The sequence below is a fragment of the Triturus cristatus genome, chromosome 4_2 (genome assembly GCF_964204655.1).
Source record: "Triturus cristatus chromosome 4_2, aTriCri1.1, whole genome shotgun sequence".
NCBI classification, from domain to species: Eukaryota; Metazoa; Chordata; class Amphibia; order Caudata; family Salamandridae; genus Triturus; species Triturus cristatus.
Genome location: NC_140586.1, coordinates 806,192,241 through 806,210,523, shown reverse-complemented (window position 1 = coordinate 806,210,523; position 18,283 = coordinate 806,192,241). Strand labels below are relative to the sequence as shown.

At 45.2% G+C, this 18,283-nt stretch overlaps 1 protein-coding gene across 1 annotated transcript in view; it reads left to right on the top strand.

The window, feature by feature from the left end:
* The first annotated feature begins 5,620 nt into the window (after positions 1–5,620).
* The window catches only part of LURAP1 (leucine rich adaptor protein 1), a 131,323-nt gene continuing 118,660 nt past the window's right edge, over positions 5,621–18,283 (top strand). Inside the window, exon 1 of the mRNA XM_085602753.1 lies at positions 5,621–6,721. Within this exon, the coding sequence (XP_085458879.1) occupies positions 6,503–6,721 (219 nt within the window). The 5' untranslated portion in view covers positions 5,621–6,502. The remainder of the gene's footprint in view (positions 6,722–18,283) is intronic.

Here is an 18,283-nt window from a genome sequence, read left to right as displayed (position 1 = left end):
GGAGTTTGGCCGTCAGGGTGCTTCATCACAAACATGGCGGATGCCACCTAGGCATTATGATGGGTGCATTATAGCATTATGGCACTTATAGGATGGCGGACGGGATTTCTGTATATTCCCTCACAAATTCCCCAAGCCCCCAGATCTGCCCCATGCCCCAGATTAACCCATATTATTAGCCACATTAATAATAACTGTATGCAGCCAATGTCAACTGGTTTTATCCTCGATTCTGCTCTCACGCAGATTGGTGGGACACATTTTGGCAATGCTACTAGCTTCCCAAGAGATGTAAGGTCAGCCAGCTCTTAAGGGTTGCTAGGTGTATGTCCCCACACTACTGCTTGTCCATAAAGGCCTGGATCTATAAACCCCTATGCCCTCTTTAAAGACTCTGATGGATGCCTATCTATATATTGAAATGAAATACAGCCTGGCTCCTAGGGGCAGATATATTCTTTACTTTTTTAACGCCTTGGCCTAGCCAGAGATTTACAGCCAATCGAAGTCCTGAATAATAAAACATCCTAATTAACTTGATTAGAATGCCTTCTGTGCATTTTGAAGTTTTAAATCTATAAGATGTCCAACATACATTACCTTTGTGTTTTGCTTATTAATCATGAGTTTCTTTCTGGCACTGTTGTCGACAAATACCTGAGCCAGTGTTTTCACTGAGTTTTTTGCCGAGGCAATCAGTCGGGCACTGCTTAATTTGTGAAAAAATGAGTGCCCAGGCCCTCATCAGGACGCCACTGCAGCTTGCACCACGCATTGACCCTGCTAGTGCTGCCAATGACAGTACCAACACAACTATTAGCTATCACACTCTTGCAAGTGTGACAATTCATACTATTCCAAGCCCCCAAAGCTATAAGAATGGCTTGGGTGCAGGTATTAGTCAACGTTAATGTAATGAAATTAATGCACAGCTGTTGTTACACTCATATCTAAAATAGGTAGACAGCACCACCATGTGGCAGACTGTCATAAGCACTGGTGTTGACAATTAGGTGCCGGTGCCGAGCACCGGAAACCACCTGCTCATTTAAAGCGCTGCAGCCAGGCATCATCTGCAAATACTAATGCAAGGATTGGACAGCCATTAGTGCAAGGGACGTCAGCATTCACATATAATACAACTTCTTTAGCACCTTCAGTAAAACTATTAAAAGGGTGGATTCTGCATGTGGCCACTGTAAACTGGAATATTCCCTTTCTTTCAAGGCGTACACCAGCAGAGTTAGTATAATAATTCTAACTGTTTCACCAGCACACAAGTCTTGCTCGTTCACAATTGTGAAGCTACCAGATAATATAACTGGGATTTTAGAATGACCAACAAAACTGAAAATAATCTGTAATAACATTCCTTCTATTTCTATTGCCCGGATACGTATTCACTGCAGCAACCCTAAAAACTGCACTGAATTTCCCCATTTGTTGGGCTGACAAGCACAGCGCGAAACTACAAAATGAAATATTGTCTCAGCAAACAAAAGTGTAAATACAAACCAAAAGAGAAATATCACAAAGTAAATATTTTAAATATTTTGATTTCTACTGCACATGTTGTTAGAGAGAAAGGACACCGGCATATTTTTGGGTCATGATGCAAAATACTTGCCCTGTAAATCAAGGCCACAGAGGAGCCAGAAGGCGGCATTGGGTGGACGAAGGGCTACGGACAGTAACATTTGGGTATTAATCCTCACCCACTTCAAACTGATGGTGAAGATATTTGTGGCCTTGAAGGGGCAGAGAGAAGCTATGGCATGGGGTCTCCCCTCCATTTTGGGCATTGCTTAGTGGAAGCCCAAGCGCCATTTAAACCCTTGTTTTCACTATACTGCTCGAGAGAATCGCTATTCATATCAATAGCGTGTGTTTTATCATTTCTTTATATAGACATTTTGTCTCTAAATGCGACAAATAAGTAAGCAAAAAGGGGAGGTGATATGAGGACCTGATTGCTTTGGAGATTGCATTCAGTATCTTCTTTAATGCTTTGCTCATTTGGAGCTGTACTTGACATAAGTGCGCTTGTCTAACATCAAGTGACATACGGTTTTAGGAGCTTCCCACATCAGTGTTTTCGTGAAACAAAATTATGAGAAAATGGGTTATTAGTTGAGGGGATGAGTTTCCACCTCAAGTATTAATCACAATCCTTGTCAGGGTGAACAACTAAAATCACTAAATAAAGCTGAGAAGAATCCCCTGGTAGCTACGGCTCAGAGCAGACAGGGTTAACTTAGAGATGATGTGTAAAGTATTTATGTACTACTAAAAAGTAATAAAGTCAAAATGCAAAACAATAAAAATCCCAAAATAACTTAGAAAAATAGAGTATCATTACACAAATCTAATAAGAGGAACCCAAGATAGGATTTTTTAAAGTTTTACATAGAACTAGTGCCAAGAAGCACAAAGTGCCAATGATAGTCAATAGTCACGGTAGCCCAGAACCTAGGCATGATTTGACGTTGATCGCGGTGGAGTGCGGTTCGTATACACCAACCATGTTTGTCATGGTCAAAGATTTTACCTTCTAACTTTAGTCCTTAAAGTCCCAAGCCATCACAGGCGTACGCTTCTAAAGCCCGCCAGGACCTCGGGGGAGGCACGTAGAGACTCACAGTGCGGCAGGCAGAGTCCAGTCCAGGTCCAGTTGCCACTGATCAGCTGGACAGTTACAAAGAAGGCCTTTTGTAGGTTTGTAGGTTTTTTAGGTCTCGCCTGACCCAGCGCATGCGCTGGTCTGGCGAGACATTTTGTGAGGGCTCCAAAAAGTGCTACCAGGCCAGCCTAGAGCTACAGTGCATTAGCGCGGGCGCGCGCGTAGCGCTTTACCGCTATTACTTTCACTTTCGCGGCCGCTTTGATGTTTGATCGCGATCACTTTCGCGGCCGCACGGCCACTTTGATGTTCTCCGTGAGGCTTCAATAGATTGCAGCAGTTAAAACAAGCATTGGCATAGCCAATAGGTCTCGCTTTTGGGACGTTATAAGTGTTTAGTTATGCAACTGTTGCATGGCTAAACACTTATAAGGTCCCAAAGGCGAGACCTATTGTCTATGCCAATGCTTGTTTATGCCTATTGCTGGAACTGGTTGTCAGCCTAATGACTTTTTTAGTCTGCTTCTATATCCTGGATACAAGAGGGACATCAGGTCCACTCCTTTATGACTCTTCTCAGGTCTCAGGCAGCTGGTTCTGTCCTTTTCTGATCTTCCACGGGTCCAGTAATGTTCTGAAGTGTATGCCACGAGATGCCACATGTATGCCTGACACAAGTTTGATGCCCTAACCAATGGAGTAAGGCTCCTGGAGCTAACCCAGCCCACTTTGCAAAATGGCTGAAGTCTACCATCACCCTAAACTTGTGCACTGATGGCTGGGTGTGCGTGGGGGGTTATACTATGGTAATACTGGTGTCCTCCTACACCTAACAATAAAATCCAGTTTTAGGCAGTGCCTGTAACCCCAATAAACTCAGGGACGGTCGTCTGGTAGGACATAGCTGACATTTCAGCATCCAGACAGTGAAATACATAAATTATTTTCGTACTCCAGCAGGATCTGACACAGTGATGTCAGCAAGATGTCCACTGTGATGGAAGTCAGTCTGGCTGGGGGGGACAATAGAAAGGTGCATGCCTGGGTGTTAGCTACATCTGCTAGACCTCTTTGAAGTTAGTCAAGTTCTTTGGCCCAGCCCACAGGCCATCCTGTTAAGGGCACAACAACATTTCTCCACACCAATGGGCTTTTGTCCCTGTCCTAGGAGCAAGTTCACACCTCATTCAGGCCCATTGAAATGCGAATTACTGCCTGCCAGAAGCGAAAGAGAAAAAAGTAGATTTCGCTTCCAGGGACATTAGGCATGGACAATGTGATTTTTTTTAATTCATATTTCCAAATGATTTATTACAAATCTGACCTCCCCTGTGAATCGGTCTTGTATAAATATTACAAGAATTCCGAAAATGAAAATTGCAGGTCTTTCCTAGTCAGAGATAAAAGTTATTAAACATTATATTGTATCCCAATGCTTTCCGACACACCAGCCAACCCTGGTATCTTTGTGCAAATAGCTTTGAGATGCTAGTCAATATAAGAATATATTTAACATTAACCTTTACATATCCTACATTTAAATACCATGCACAGTAAAGCTTATTTAGGGGTGACATCAATATTTAAAAGGAGGGTCTTGAGCTTGTCAGTAGAGCTTATTTTGTCAGGAAACATTTGCATCTAAAACCTGCACTGCCAGGGTACTGGTGGCAGGCCTGCCATGAGGTTTATGTTTTTACTGTAGTGGATGGCACAACTGCAGTCCACTTGTGTCTGTTAAGTTATCGGCCCTGGGTACACCTTTGTACCATATACTAGGCACTTATAGGCAGTGCTTGAAATGGGAAAATAGAAGTGCAGGTTCTCTGTACCAGAGTACCTGCTTGTTTCTGCGAAGTGCCGGTACTCTCCAATTAAAAGTATACCATTTCTCTTGAGAAGTACCGGTACTCTCCCCCTCAAAATAAAAAAGTGCCGGTACTCCGTACCGGACAGTACCGGCCCATTTAAAGCAGTGCTTATAGGTAAGTTAAATATGCCAATTAGGTTTATACCAATTTCATCATGTTGAAAGGAGGAATTCAAGTACTTAACCACTGGTTATGAGGGATACAGTGCACAGACTTCTATAGCCAGCAAAAATAGGTTTCAGCAAAAAGGCAAAATAACAGGGTGACCCTGCCGAAAGGGCTAATGGAATTTAAAAGGGCATTTAAAAGTTAAAAATCTTTTAGTCAAATTTACAATGCCATTTGAGGATAGAAGTTGAATTTAGAGGTGCAAATGACATGATTTTCAACTGTTAATTCATATTTGGTATTTACAAAACATGAATTTGCAATTGCAACTACATGCAAATTTGCATGGATATGCAGAACTCTTGAATATAAAAAGAATCTCCTCAAAATAGCAGGAGTCGCTGGTCCATGACGAAAATATGTTGACAAACAACTTTTGAATAAGAGGCTATTCTCGAACGTTTTCAAGGCACAGTCCTAACCTGGTTATGGTCACAGAATAACTCCTCTCAAGGGCATGAGTTAATCTCTGACCCCATGCATGTTAGCATTGCCCTATCCAAGTCTGTAATGCGGCGGGAAGATTCCCAAAACTGATGGGGGAGAAGTGGAAGTGGATTTTCCAATGGTTAAACACCTGTAGTGTAAGAAAAAAAGCACTTTTAAATTGTAAATGTACATTTCTAAGTATTTTTGCATGTGTAAACATGCACCTCGAACAGTAACTCGTTCTTTAGCGATTAGCCATGGGGGTGCCGCTGGTACTCTGTAGCGGTCACCGGTTCCCATGGATATCCCTAGATTTATTGGAAGAAATATTAGAAACCAAAGGCTAATTTATGTTTGTTGTTGTTTGGGCTTATTTCGTTTTAGAGCACAATTATATATTTTGTCTGCGCTTCTACTAGCGATTGTGAGGTAAGGGGGAATCGGCGTCCCTTCGAGTAGGGAGAGTACGGTAAGAGCGGGTCACAGCAATTTGTTTCTCTGCAGTGTTTTCATTCATGCAGGTGGACCCAGATCTGAAGAGGAGGAGGGACGCAACTGAAGCCTGGGCAGCAGATCACACAGCTCAGACCCTGGGAGCAAACAAACAGGCAAACACACACAAACACAAACAGGATTACCGCCCCGGGAGCGCATCCCTGCATGAAGGGAACAGAGAGGAGGGGGAGCCTCTCGGAGACGGGCGACTCCCTGCCAGTGCCTTGGACTGCAGAGGCGGCCGGGGGCTCCCGACCCTGGACCATTGCACACTCACTCAGCTGACTTCAAGGAGAAAAGGTCGAGCCTCCCCGGGAGAAGCCCCGGCTGCAGTGGTCGGTTGTGCACGGGAAAGACACCAGGCTGCGGTTTAAAGGGCAGCTGTGCGCTAAGCGCCCAGACTTGCTGATCCAGCAGCTGGGAGGTGGACACCGAGGCTTCTGTGGTAATATCTGCCGGCTAACCCTTTCACTGCAGGGAAGCACTGGAATATTTCCGATTTAAGCCCATCACTCAATCTTTTTCTGGCCGGGATGTTCCCCTGCCTGTGTTTTCTGCATGCGCTGCATGTCTTGTGATGTATTTGCAGGAGGTCGGACTCCTCGCAGCTGAATCTTCAAAGAGCGCAGACCACCTCTGAGGGAGAAATGTGCTGGTCCACCCGAGAAAGTAACCTCACATGTACCCACCCCAGTGCCAGCGGTCTGTGCATTAGAGAGACCCGCGTTCTAATCCTGGCTTCTGCGTTTAGCTGCAGTGTGTGATCCTGGAAACACTGTTTCGTTGGTTCCTGTATCCGATGCACTTGGGAGCGCTCTGAAGCTGCAAGTGCCCTTAAGCAGCGCTATATAAATTCTTTGCGTTCATTTTCCTGGATAGTTGGCTGCGCGGTTCGGCCCGTCCCAGCCTGGGGCGCACCATGGAGGGGGTCTGGAGTGAGACCCTTCCGGACCTGGAGTCACTGGAGAGTAAAGTGGGGAGAAAGACCCCCGAGGGGCTGCTACGGTGGCTGCGCGAGGACCCTGCGCAGCTGCTGGGGGACAGCCTCGCGGGTCCAGGGGAGAGCAGAGCTCGGGGGCCGCCGCTGCCGGGGAGCCAGGGCTTGGGGGAGAAGATCAAGGCGCTGAAGCTTGAACTGGTGAGTGTGCGACGACGAGTGTGCAACACACTCCACTGTCCGTGTGTCTATACAATCTACACCTGCCCGTCGGCATTTCCACCCTGGCTGCCTGGACAGAAAGATTGGACTTCTGGAGTCTCTGCTCCGACCTAAATTTACATAGATTTCCTTTAAAAGGCCGCAGCTAAAAAGGCCCCATAAATGTATTTTAAACGGTAGAACAGTTGCAAAAGGGGTGTCTGCCAAGTGACACTCGTGTCACGTGCTGGGCCGCCAGCCAACAGCACAATGCATTCTGGGACATGCAGTTTCGTTGTTTATATCTAAGTATAGATGCTTTAATCTCAGCTTCTAAAATGTTGGCTAAAACATCTGGAGCGGCTGACGTGTCACATCGGACGTGTGACCCCTTGGCTGCTCCGTAGTAACGGAACAGAACAAATCCCTCCACTGTCAGGTATAAAATGATGCACTCTTATTACTACCACGGTACTGCAGGGTCAGTCTTTTTCTGACCCGTCTCCTTTTTAGATTTCACCCGACAATCATACACAGAGGCTCTTATGTAGATTGGAACTAGGGACGCCCACTTTTTAGCTTCAAAGGATTTTAAGCAAAGTTCTCAGTAATGTCACAGTCTGAGGCCAGGGCCCTTTTAAACTCGACTTTGACAGCCCAAGTCAAGCAGTTCTCAAATGTGTTCAACAATCACAGACACTATGCGCCTTGTTTGGGACTCACAAGTGTGATGTAGTTGACACACGTTGAGTGCAGTGAAACACAAACGTGTGAGCAATTGCATGCATAATGTTCCTGTTTCTAACATGCTTTCCAGTGATGCAATAGCTACAATTAAAATTGTTATGTACTGCAGTCTCTAGGGGCGCTATGTGCGCCGGTGTAAACAAGTGCGCCCCACCTGGGAAACATCCGATTGAACGCAAGAAGAGTTTTCAAAAAGAAAATATATAAGTTCACATGAAGCGAAGAGTTATAGTTAATGAAAGCAAAAGCCCACCTTAGTTTCATGTTTTTAAAATAAAAAAAAAAAATATATATATATATATATAAATGCATATATATACACACATACATATATATCTACATATACATACATATAAACTGGCAATGGTAACATCTGTTATTTACAGTGCTTAGAAATGGCATACGTGTGGTATGAATTGCTACATAAAAATAAATGATCATTATTGACAAATAAGTTCAAATTAGTCTATATTTAAAAAATTGACCTGGTTTGGTTCAAGCTTCCCCCTAACAGTTTCTAGTTCCACCAAGCCTTCCGTACATCCCCATTAACTCGAGAGACGTCCAGCTGAGCAGGCTGTATGTTAAAAAGCTATGGAATGTGTCTTTTTGGCACATTTAAAATCCAATTTCTATGGCAAACATCTCTGTCTTGAACATCCTGGTTCAACACTGTTGTCTTTTTATTAAAAAAAAATAAAATAAAAACCTATATATGTAACGGCTGACCTCGTGTACCCTTTAATCCCTAACGACATCACATGGTCGACCCTTAGCCCCGCAATACCTTCCGCTTGGTGCTGGGTTCTGGGCAAGGCATGCTGTGGAAACTACAACAAATAAGCATAGCTCTTTGAAGTACCTACTTTCTGTTCCTGTTGCTTTCTTTGTGACCCCTGTGGCTATAGGTAGCAAGGACAGATCGAGGTACCATAGGGCAAGCCAATGGAAGCCGCTCCTAGTAGGAGTTAATGTCCGTCTTCTCCTTTTCAGAATTTGGTATACAGGTTTGTCTGTAGCATTTCTGATATAGACCATAATTGTCTTCAATATTGAGCCTTCTGGAGGTGTGGCCTGCAGAAGGAACATGGTACCTTCAATGTGCCTTTCCAGTGTTCTCTGGGGTGATCACATCCTCCTTTTATTCTGCCCTTCATACCTCACACATATCCCCTTGGTTCCTCGTGTACCTCTGTCACACAATTGGGTAAACTCTGGATTTATTGAATAAAAACCCCTATTATGATAGCCTTGGAAGTTGGTCTAACGTGAGGTCTATGCCGCAGCTATTTAAGACCTAAGGTTGAGGCCTCCAATTGTTGATGACCCCAGTAAAAGGATGCCACAACTTCAATCAGGGGGTTTAAAGCACGCTACTCACCCGTGAGGGTCTCAAGGCGCTGGGTGGGGGGGAGGGGGGGGGGGGGGGTTGGTAAGGGTCCAGGTCTTGAGGCTCTTCCTGAAGGTGTGCCGAGTGGGGCAGCGTCTGATGTTGACTGGGAGCTCGTTCCAGGCTTTGGTCGCAATGTAGGAGAAGGCTCTTCCTCCCGCTCTGGTTCTGCGGATGCGTGGGGTCTCTGCTAGGGCAACTTCAGCCCTAAGCACCCCCAAGTAAGCATGATTTTAATGTCGACGTCAGCATGTCATTTTATTATAACTCCCTCTTCCTTAAACATCAGCTTCTCGTTTTAGGAAATCATCATATTTTTCATTACCCATTAGCTTGTCATTGTTGAAAAATTTCATAATTTAGCATTCAAATCCCTGCTTTCTATTTTTAGAACACAAATATGTTTTTGTCATTTTCGCCAAGTCCCACATGGACAGACGCTGCCAGTGTTAATGCCCCTCATCCCATTGAATGTTTGGGAGGACCACTATATAACAGGGATGGGCAACTCATGCCTGGGACGCTGGTCACACAATGGCAGACGAGGCGGCCATATTGCCAAAGTTGGACAATCGGGAATGGCAAATCCATGGGGTTACAGATTGGCAAACACATGCAATTGTTGGTTTACCCTATAGTCAGAGATGCCACATAATACATTTGATGGCCAAAATATTACTAGGCCCTCCCGTGCTGATTTGCATGGCTTCTCCCTCTGACCTGGAGCCCCAGGCAGGCTCAGCATCACCATAGCCAAAGGGAGCGGCTTGGGCTAAGGGAATGAAGCGATGGGCGCAGGGATTGCAGCAGAACAGGCGGTGCTTGGTAAACTGATTGCACTTTGGTGCAAGGCCTCACCTCCCATAGCACTGGATGACTGATGTCTGTCAGGCTCAGCCATCTGATCAAGAGGAGCGATAGAACCCTTTGACCTTGTCCGATGCTGATGATGCAGATGTTCAACATTCTCTCTGTTGACAGGGCCTTTGGAATTATGCTGCTGTGGCGTTATAATTATGGATTTTGACGCGTTTGCCACATAATCCATCATCTACTGTATAATCTTCAAATTTTAAACCCAAAATTCTAGTTCAAACGGATCAAAAGTTACTAAACGCATGGCAACGTGCACCTGCGTAGTGGAAAGCCCTTCACAAAGGTTGCCTGGTTGATTGATTGATTGAGATTGTATTTATAAAGCAAACTATCACTCCGCGAGGAGTATCTTGGCGCTGACGTCGTACGGTGATGAGAAGGAAAGGATATTGACCTGCTAAGAGCACTTAGATCAAAGAAAGACAACAGTCCTCCGAGATGCCAAAGATCCAAGTTTTAAGAGCTTTCCTGAATGAGAGTTCAGTGTTACAAAGTTTATTCTGGGCTGGGAGCTTATTCCAGGCTCTGGCCCCAGGAATGCCAGGGTTCTTGCGCCCTTTGTTATCTTTCAACTTCTTATTGCTGTATTTGTGTGTCAAATTGGTAGTAACAAGTTGAAGTCTTTGACTAGACTGTGTTACAATGTGAAAAAAAACGACAAAATAATTAAGTAATACTATCACAAAATGTGCCGCTTTATGCTGCATAATTTGCCTTTTCTTGCTGCATAATTTAGTCAACCCTGCTGCTTAATTTGGTTATCACCAGCCGCATAATTCCAATGGCCCAGACTATAGGTAAAACCGCTACCCCGCCTTAAAAGCACAATGTGAATAGCTCCACTTCTCCTCCTTCCGCACAGGCACATTCTGCACGTGAGCACCAGTAGGTGAGCTGCTGGTGAGGACACAGCTCAGACCCTCAGTTTACTTCCCTGGACCGCCTTGGCCACAGACCGCTGTCAGTGAACTTCTTCACATGTTGCAGACTGGGAACAGAACATAGGAGGCAGCTTCCATCTCTGTGTGGCCTGGGTGCTGTCTGTGCACTCGCTCATGACTGGCTCACTTGATTGGGAACCAAATCATCATCACCCTCATCAATTGTACGTGGTGGCGGGTGAGCTGCACACCGTCCTGCACATCCCTTTGGTGCCTCATGTTTGCAGAATGTCGTACATGGACCACCATGGTCAGTGCAGGGACCCTCCTGATTCCTGAAGCCGATAACAACACTCTGCCCCAGAATGCCTCCTTACCAGCTTGCTTGTTTGCATCCTATTGACTTGAGTTTCCAAACGTCAGCTGCTAACCACAGAAGGTGGGCTACTCTTCGAGCCACATCAAGGTATCTGAGACCTTCATGTAAGCCTGCCACTGAGATGCCATTGATTAATGGAAGTAGCAACTAGGTGGTCCCTACAGGCTGCTGGAAGCTAGGTCCCTGCTGAACACCAGACAAGGCATCAGTACAGGACCTTTTTTTTTTGCCCCCCTCCCCCTTCTGGAAACTCCTTAGAAGCATGCACACTCTCTGGGAGTACTGGAGTCCACTGAAAAAGGCTGTTTCCCTGCTGCTTGCACTAAAGTCAGTTTGTTATCACCAACAGGCAATTATGTTATGTGTATATGTAAAGCGCACTATCACCCGCCAGGGTATCACGGCACTGAGCAGGTGTGTGCCCAGCCCGGTCTATGGTAGCTTGGTTAATTGAAAAGCCAGGTCTTCAGCTCCTTGTAGAATTCAGGAAGAAATGAGGAGGCTCTGAGGTGGAGTGGAGGCCGCTCCACGCTTTAGGAGCGATGCAAGAGAACGCACATCCTCCTGATCTGCTTGTGTGTGTGCATGGGATGTGTGCGAGCATGAGTCCTGCAGAGTGGAGGTGTCTCTGTGGTTGGCGGAAGGAGAGGTGACTGTCCAGGTAGGTGGGGGTAAGTTGTGTGCACTCTTGAAGGTGTGTGTGTGGCATTTGAAATGAGTGCTTTTGTGTATTGAGAGCCAGGGGAGCTCCCTGAGCTGTGCTGTGATGTGTGTTCTGTGTGGGAGGTTGAGGATGAGTCAAGGTGCCAAGGTCTGGTTCGGGGAATCTGCCTTTACAACGTGGACTGAGCCACACATGCCGTTTCCCCGCAAGCGGAACCATGCTTGCCTTAACCACGCACAGGGCACCGGAAGAGTAAGGCTCGGGAGAGAACGTGGTCTGGTAAGTGCAGGTGGGTTTTAGGGGTGGGGGCTCGATTTTCAGGGTGGAGGTAGTTCTAACGGCTCATGGGGGGTCAGGGTTGTTTATAGGGCGAGGGCCAGGTTTTGGGGCTCAGGGTAATTTTATGGTGTGGGGATTCTGTTTTAGGACTCAGGGTCGTTTTTAGAATGTGGGGTCAGTTTTTAGGGGTGCGGTATAAGGGAAGGGACAGTTTTTAGGCCTGGAGGCAGTTTTAGGGCTCAGGGCAGGGGTGCTGTGTTGGGGAGGGTTTTAGGATGTGGAGGCGGGTTTTAGGGCTCAGGGCGGAGGAAAGGGAGAGTTTTAAGGGCTGGGGCAGTTTTAGGGCTCAAGGCTGGGTTCGGGTCGTTTTTAGTACGTGGGGCTGGGTTTTAGGGCTCAGGGCAGGGGCTGGAGTGTGAACTTTACCACGCACATCCCTTTGCAGTCATGCCTTTACCACAAAATTGTGCTGTAAAGGCATGCGTGGTAAAGGAATGTGTTGTTAAGACGCATCGGTTGTTGGGGGCAGCGTGGTAGAGGCACGCGTGGTGAGCCATGCATGCTTCTGGTTTGGCCATGCGTGCTTCTGTCATACAACCTCTGGTTAGTTGTCACTTTGAATTCCAGTGCTTGGGGGAGGATTGGACACCTCTTTAGATTTGCTACCCCTGTGTTGTGCCCTAGTCCAGTGGTGGCCAGAGTACCCTGGGTTGTAAATACCCTCTCAATGGAGAATTTTTGTGAAATGCTAAAGTTCGGCCTGCTGAAAGAAAGACCTGCACCCATAAACTACCCTCAGAGTGTGCGGGGCGGGAGGTGCTACAGCCGACATCTACCGAGAGATCTGCAGACATTGGATTAAGGAAGCATTTGTGGGTGGGTTCAAAGTTTGTTCTTCGCATCATCCCACACATAGATGCAAAAGAACTGGCAGTGACATTGTTAGAACAAGGGAGTCATCTTGGGATAAATCTATACCTCCTGAGCGAGACGGCTTTATTAGCACATCGTGTTATTTCCACTGGATGTGTGGAGCCCTCTAATTGAGGGTGTTAAAAGACGGGGTTCTGACAAATTGTTTTGCTGTCCTATACTGGACCATAAAAAGTGGAATTTACAGTCATAATTCCCAGATCCTGGCTCACGATGCAGAATTTCCCATCTGCACATTCTACTTACTCCTGTGTAAAAGAAGTGAGGATTGCGGATTTTCTCCAGTCATGCGTGGCTTTAAAGGTGGGAGCATGGGCCCTCCTGACAGATGAGAAGGTGGCCACTGACACCATGGTGAACATCCACAAAGTTGTAAGCTTGTATTTATGGACATTATGAATGTCGTTTTCAATCCTATTACTATCATGACTTTAGTGCTAAAAAAAAGTGAAGTAAGTTTGGATAAGACTCAGAGTGCTTGAAAATTCCTATCTTCATTTTGTTTATGGTTCTGGAGTGCAAGACTCTTCCCCACATGGTACAGTGTTTTTCTGTGGAGAGGCAAGCTGTATTTGAGTATGGACTTGAAGCTCCACCCACTCTCCACCTACATTCTTCATTGGCTTGTGTCATTGTCCTTCGTGAATGCTGGCTTCTAAATAGTTATTAGGCTTGTTATTCCCTCCTTAGTACCGCCTTGTCTTCTTTTGTAACCTCCCATGACGACTGGCCCTTTTACTTCTATTGTTACACAGTACGTCTTATTTAGTCTGTAAACACTATTTACTTGAATGAGTTTCTCCTACTGCAGACACAACTTGCTTTCCTGCAATATTCAGCACACCATGTGAGCTTTCACTTTCTATGCAGCCAGGGAAATGGCGGCCGCTTCTTTGAAATTAAATGTATTTATTTATTTGTTTGTATAGCGCCTGAATTGACCCCCGAAGGGGTATCTCTGCGCTTTGGACGGGTGGCAGAACATGAGGCTGAATTGCAACATCACAGATGGAAAAGAGCAGTTTTAAGCTGCGTTCTAAATTGTAGGTGGTCTGAATATTGTCTTAGATGCAGAGGGAGTTTGTTCCAGTATAGGGGACCGAGATGGGAAAGAGCCTTCCCACCCAATCTGGCTTTCTTGACTCGAGGGACCACAGGAAGAGATTTGGATCCCGAGTGGAGGGACCTAGAAGGCAGATGAGGTGTGAATTTCTCGGAGAGATAGGCGGGGCCAAGGTTAAATAAAGCCTTGTGGATGGTACAACAGACTTTGAACTTGACCCGCTCGCGTATAGGAAGCCAGTGCAGCTGGCAAAGAAGGGGGCGGGAGGCAGTCCTGGGAGGTGCATTGAGGACCAATCGTGCTCTGGACTACCTGCAGTCTGCTAAGCGAGACCTCATTAGCAGAAATCAACAAGCCATTGCAGTAGTCCAGACGGCTTCATATAAGTGCCTGAGGTCTCGTATTTACAGGAGTTTAAGCTATTGGCATTGTAAATGACAATGCCTTTTATTTAAGTTTTGATTTTTAAAACATAAAAAAGCATTGTCATTTACAATGCAGATAGCTTAAACTTTTGCAACTGCGAGACCTATTGCATTGCAAGTGTTTGTTTATACCTGAGTAAATATTGGGGAGGTGTGCACCCAGAAATGCATGACTACCATAGATTTCTAGGAGTACCGTAAGTAAATATTAATCCCAAATATATATAACTCAAGAAGGCCGTAGGTATAAATCTGCTGGGTGAGGACTTGGCTCTTTTATGAATAGGGTAAAATGCAAATAATTCCAGGCAATTAATGGGACAAATTATTTTGAAAATCCCTTTGGGGACACTGTGCCACCAACTGTCTGATTCTAGCCCAACATAATTCAGAAACAGGTCTGACTCGTGGATGGTGACGCACAAGAGGTTCAGTTCCCTGCGGTGAGCACTGAGCGCTTCATTTGTGCGGGTAAATTCTAGCTGGGTCTTACCCAGGGGTCTGCAGAGCGGGAATCTGTAAACTACCTTAGCTGTGCCAAGTGCAAAACTCCTAAAAAGAGGCCGTTTCACATAGTGGTGCAGCAGAGGCACCATGGGCCCTAAGGATAGCAGGGGAAACTGGCCCCATGGATTGGCAGCAAAAAAGAGCTATTTTGAGTGCATTTGGCCCCTGAACCCAGAGCCACTGAGCCTCCTGCACCATTGACAGCTGCATCCTTGGTCTTATCCCCACCAGTCACTCTCCTTTGCAAGAGCCGCTCTTCGTTTCTCTTTCCCACAATGTAAAGCATCCTTATGGATCCAGGCCCATGCATACGATCCAGCCCCCCGCAACCCTGCTCAGTTGCCTACCTGTTCTCTCTCTACCCATAGGTAATCTGCGTCCACGTCCTGTGGCTTGATAAACGCCCAGGTGTGCAAATCAGCCGGGAGAAAACTTTGTTTTGGCTAAAAACTTCGTCTAAGAAATTTCACTTTGCGGCAAGGGTTTACTTGGTCCACACTTATACTTACCAGCATGCGGTCTTCTTTAATTATGGGATTCTCAGATGGACAAGGCAGATGCCCACACAAAGTGGATCAACAAATGTCACAAAAGTGTACGTGGGCCTTGTTGCAGATGCTCTTTGCAATAAATCATGGGTTCACTTGCAGTCAGGACTGGAATAGAAAAAATCCACTTTGGGGACCGACACATTTGGGGGCGCAAAAGGCTGGCATCAGAAAGGGGTTGGAATCTGACCGTCAAATTGACATTTGTATTTTTTTAAACTTTGCCTCTAAGAAATTGACACCAAGAACAAATGTGATAGTCAATCTGACCTGGCTTAATTCATGGTTGCAAACATGCTTCATTTTAGAACAGCATATGGGGGTAAGGCATCTACTGCAGAGATGTTTATTTACCCGGCAAGTTGTATGATATAAGAGGAGTGAGATAGTTCTGGTCTTCGGTGCACTTGCAGGAGAGATCTGTATGCAGCCTAGTCGCAGCCATGACTCATCATAAAATCCATGAGATGGTTAATGCGCCTGCTGCAGAGACAGCAGGTAAGAGGCAGGTCCTATGTTTGTGTTGTATGTTTAGTGGACTATTGCCTCTGCAGGAGAAATCCTGGTGGGAAGCAAGTGCCAATCTTTTTAACATACCTGACTGAGTTATTATGAACAAGGCTCACCATCTTTCGTTTTTACTGATTTTTACAGATTGTCTCTGTCGTACCCGTGAAGTGCCAAGCTGATTGTCTTTGTTTTCGGCATTAAAATGTTAAAGCTCCGTCTAACCTAGTCTTCTCCCACGAGTAGCTTGTGAGCTACGTGTAAGTAGCTCTCCTGTGTCCGGCCCAGCCTGCTAATTTAGAAGCTTTGGCTTGGCTGAATTAGTATATCTATACCAATACTAAAACTTGTGTATTTAAGATGAAAATTAGTACATTTTCTGGGCTCAAAAGCTGTTGTTTGGAGAAAAATAGTTGAATTTCCCAAATATATTTAAAGCTTACTAATAGTATTACTTTAGTGCCAGTGGCATTCAAAGCTATAGCCAATATGTATTACCTACGTAAAGGCATTCCAAACTGACAAAGCCTTTTTTACATTACTGCTGTAAACTGTGAGTGATGCACTGAGGTGATCATGGCTAGTAATCTTGAATGGTGTGGCTACTAATGTAATCTTGTTGGAAGTGGTCACTATTAAAACATGAATACTGTTAGTTGCTTGGGATGATTTTCATTGATCATAAGTAGATTTTTTATTTTTTTATATTACAGAGTTTTATATAGTGCAAACTTGACCCAAGGGTATCGGGTATTGGAGCGCTTTACACGAGCACCAGTTGCGTTACATGAGGACACATTCATTTTTGTTAGGCACGGGGAGATTAAGTGATTTGCCCAGGATCACAGGATGTTGAGCGTCCTTGCCGAGACTCAGATCCGGTTCCCCAGCTTCGAGGTCGACCACCCTAGCCGTTAGGCCAACTCCTCTCCCCATTTGTGTACTAGTTTGATGAATGCTTTTTTCTGTATTTTTTGTGTATTGTTTTGCAGTTCAAATCATTAACAATGATTAGTCTGGGGGTCCGCACCTTCGAGTAATGGCTCGTGGGGTGTCCCCGGGTTGCAGTAAGGATTAGCGGGGGAAGGCCCTGAAGTCAAAAGGTTGGGAACCACTGCACTAACCTATCTAACTTTCTTAAGCAGGTTTCGTTGTCCGGTGACGTCACATTTGATGGCTACCCAGTTGTTGGTTTCATTGGGTTTTCTCAGGTTTAAGTTCTTTAGCTTTGAGAGTCCAGGAAGCACCAATGCTGGTTGTCCCAGCCAGAGGCCCTTCCCTAAAATAGGTGAGCCGACACGCATTGCACTGCTTGCTAAAACTAGATGCTCAGGTCATAACTACATCCTTCTTACTCTGGTCATGGAAAGAGACTTCCCGCTCTCCTGCTGTCCAGGTGAATCCAGATGGGTTCATCCTCCACTCCTTCATCCAGACCAGAAATCTCTTCTGCTTTCACAATCACAATCTCTGAGCAGAGCACAACAATCTTATTACAGATTCACTGGAGCTCACAAAAAAGTCTCAAATCTGGCTCAGTAATAACTGCCATTTCCGGGATCCGCAGGGAGCCCCTGCATTTTTAGCACTGCTTGCAGTTACGTGCTGTGCCCACTAGCAATTAAGAAGGAGGAGTTCATGTTTAGGACACAATAGGGTGATCAGATTTTGATTTTTTTTTTTTATGGACTTTACATAAAAATAGAAGTAGGACTACGTCGACTGAGGGACACAGAATGACTTAATTGACAATGTAGAGTTGAAGATTTTCATGAGTGAGCAATGTTTATAAGTAAGCCTCCCACTTTTTCTGATTCTTTCATATAAATACAGACGGAAGCAATATTTTGACCTATCTGTATTTATATTTTTTAAAACGGCATAATACAGCAGGTGGCCTTCCTTTGAACACTGTCTTGGCTGCCAGCCATAACTGCGATGCCAAATGCTATGCAAATTGAAATCACGGGGAGTTTAAAATGCGAATTTTCTTCAACAGCTGCAGATGTGCACATTTGCATCGCAATGCTAATATTACAACGAATGCATTCATGTATTACACATGGCTGCTTTTGCTGCTAACATGATCATTCCAACAGACGTCCAAGTGTTAAACCGCCTTTCTCGGTTAAATAAATGTGGAAATATACTGAACAAAAAAGTATATTTTGTCACAGTACGCAAAAATAAATACGGATCGGTGCCTAAAAGATAAGCAGAAAATAAATTCAGACGAAAATGTTAGAAAATAAACACCATGAAATCGTAAACCGTATCTATAACCCGAGTCCTGTGTTTACATAGGGGCACAGCACTGCACATCAAGGTAAACCTGGTCCCTGGGCCTCTGACGTTCACTGCAC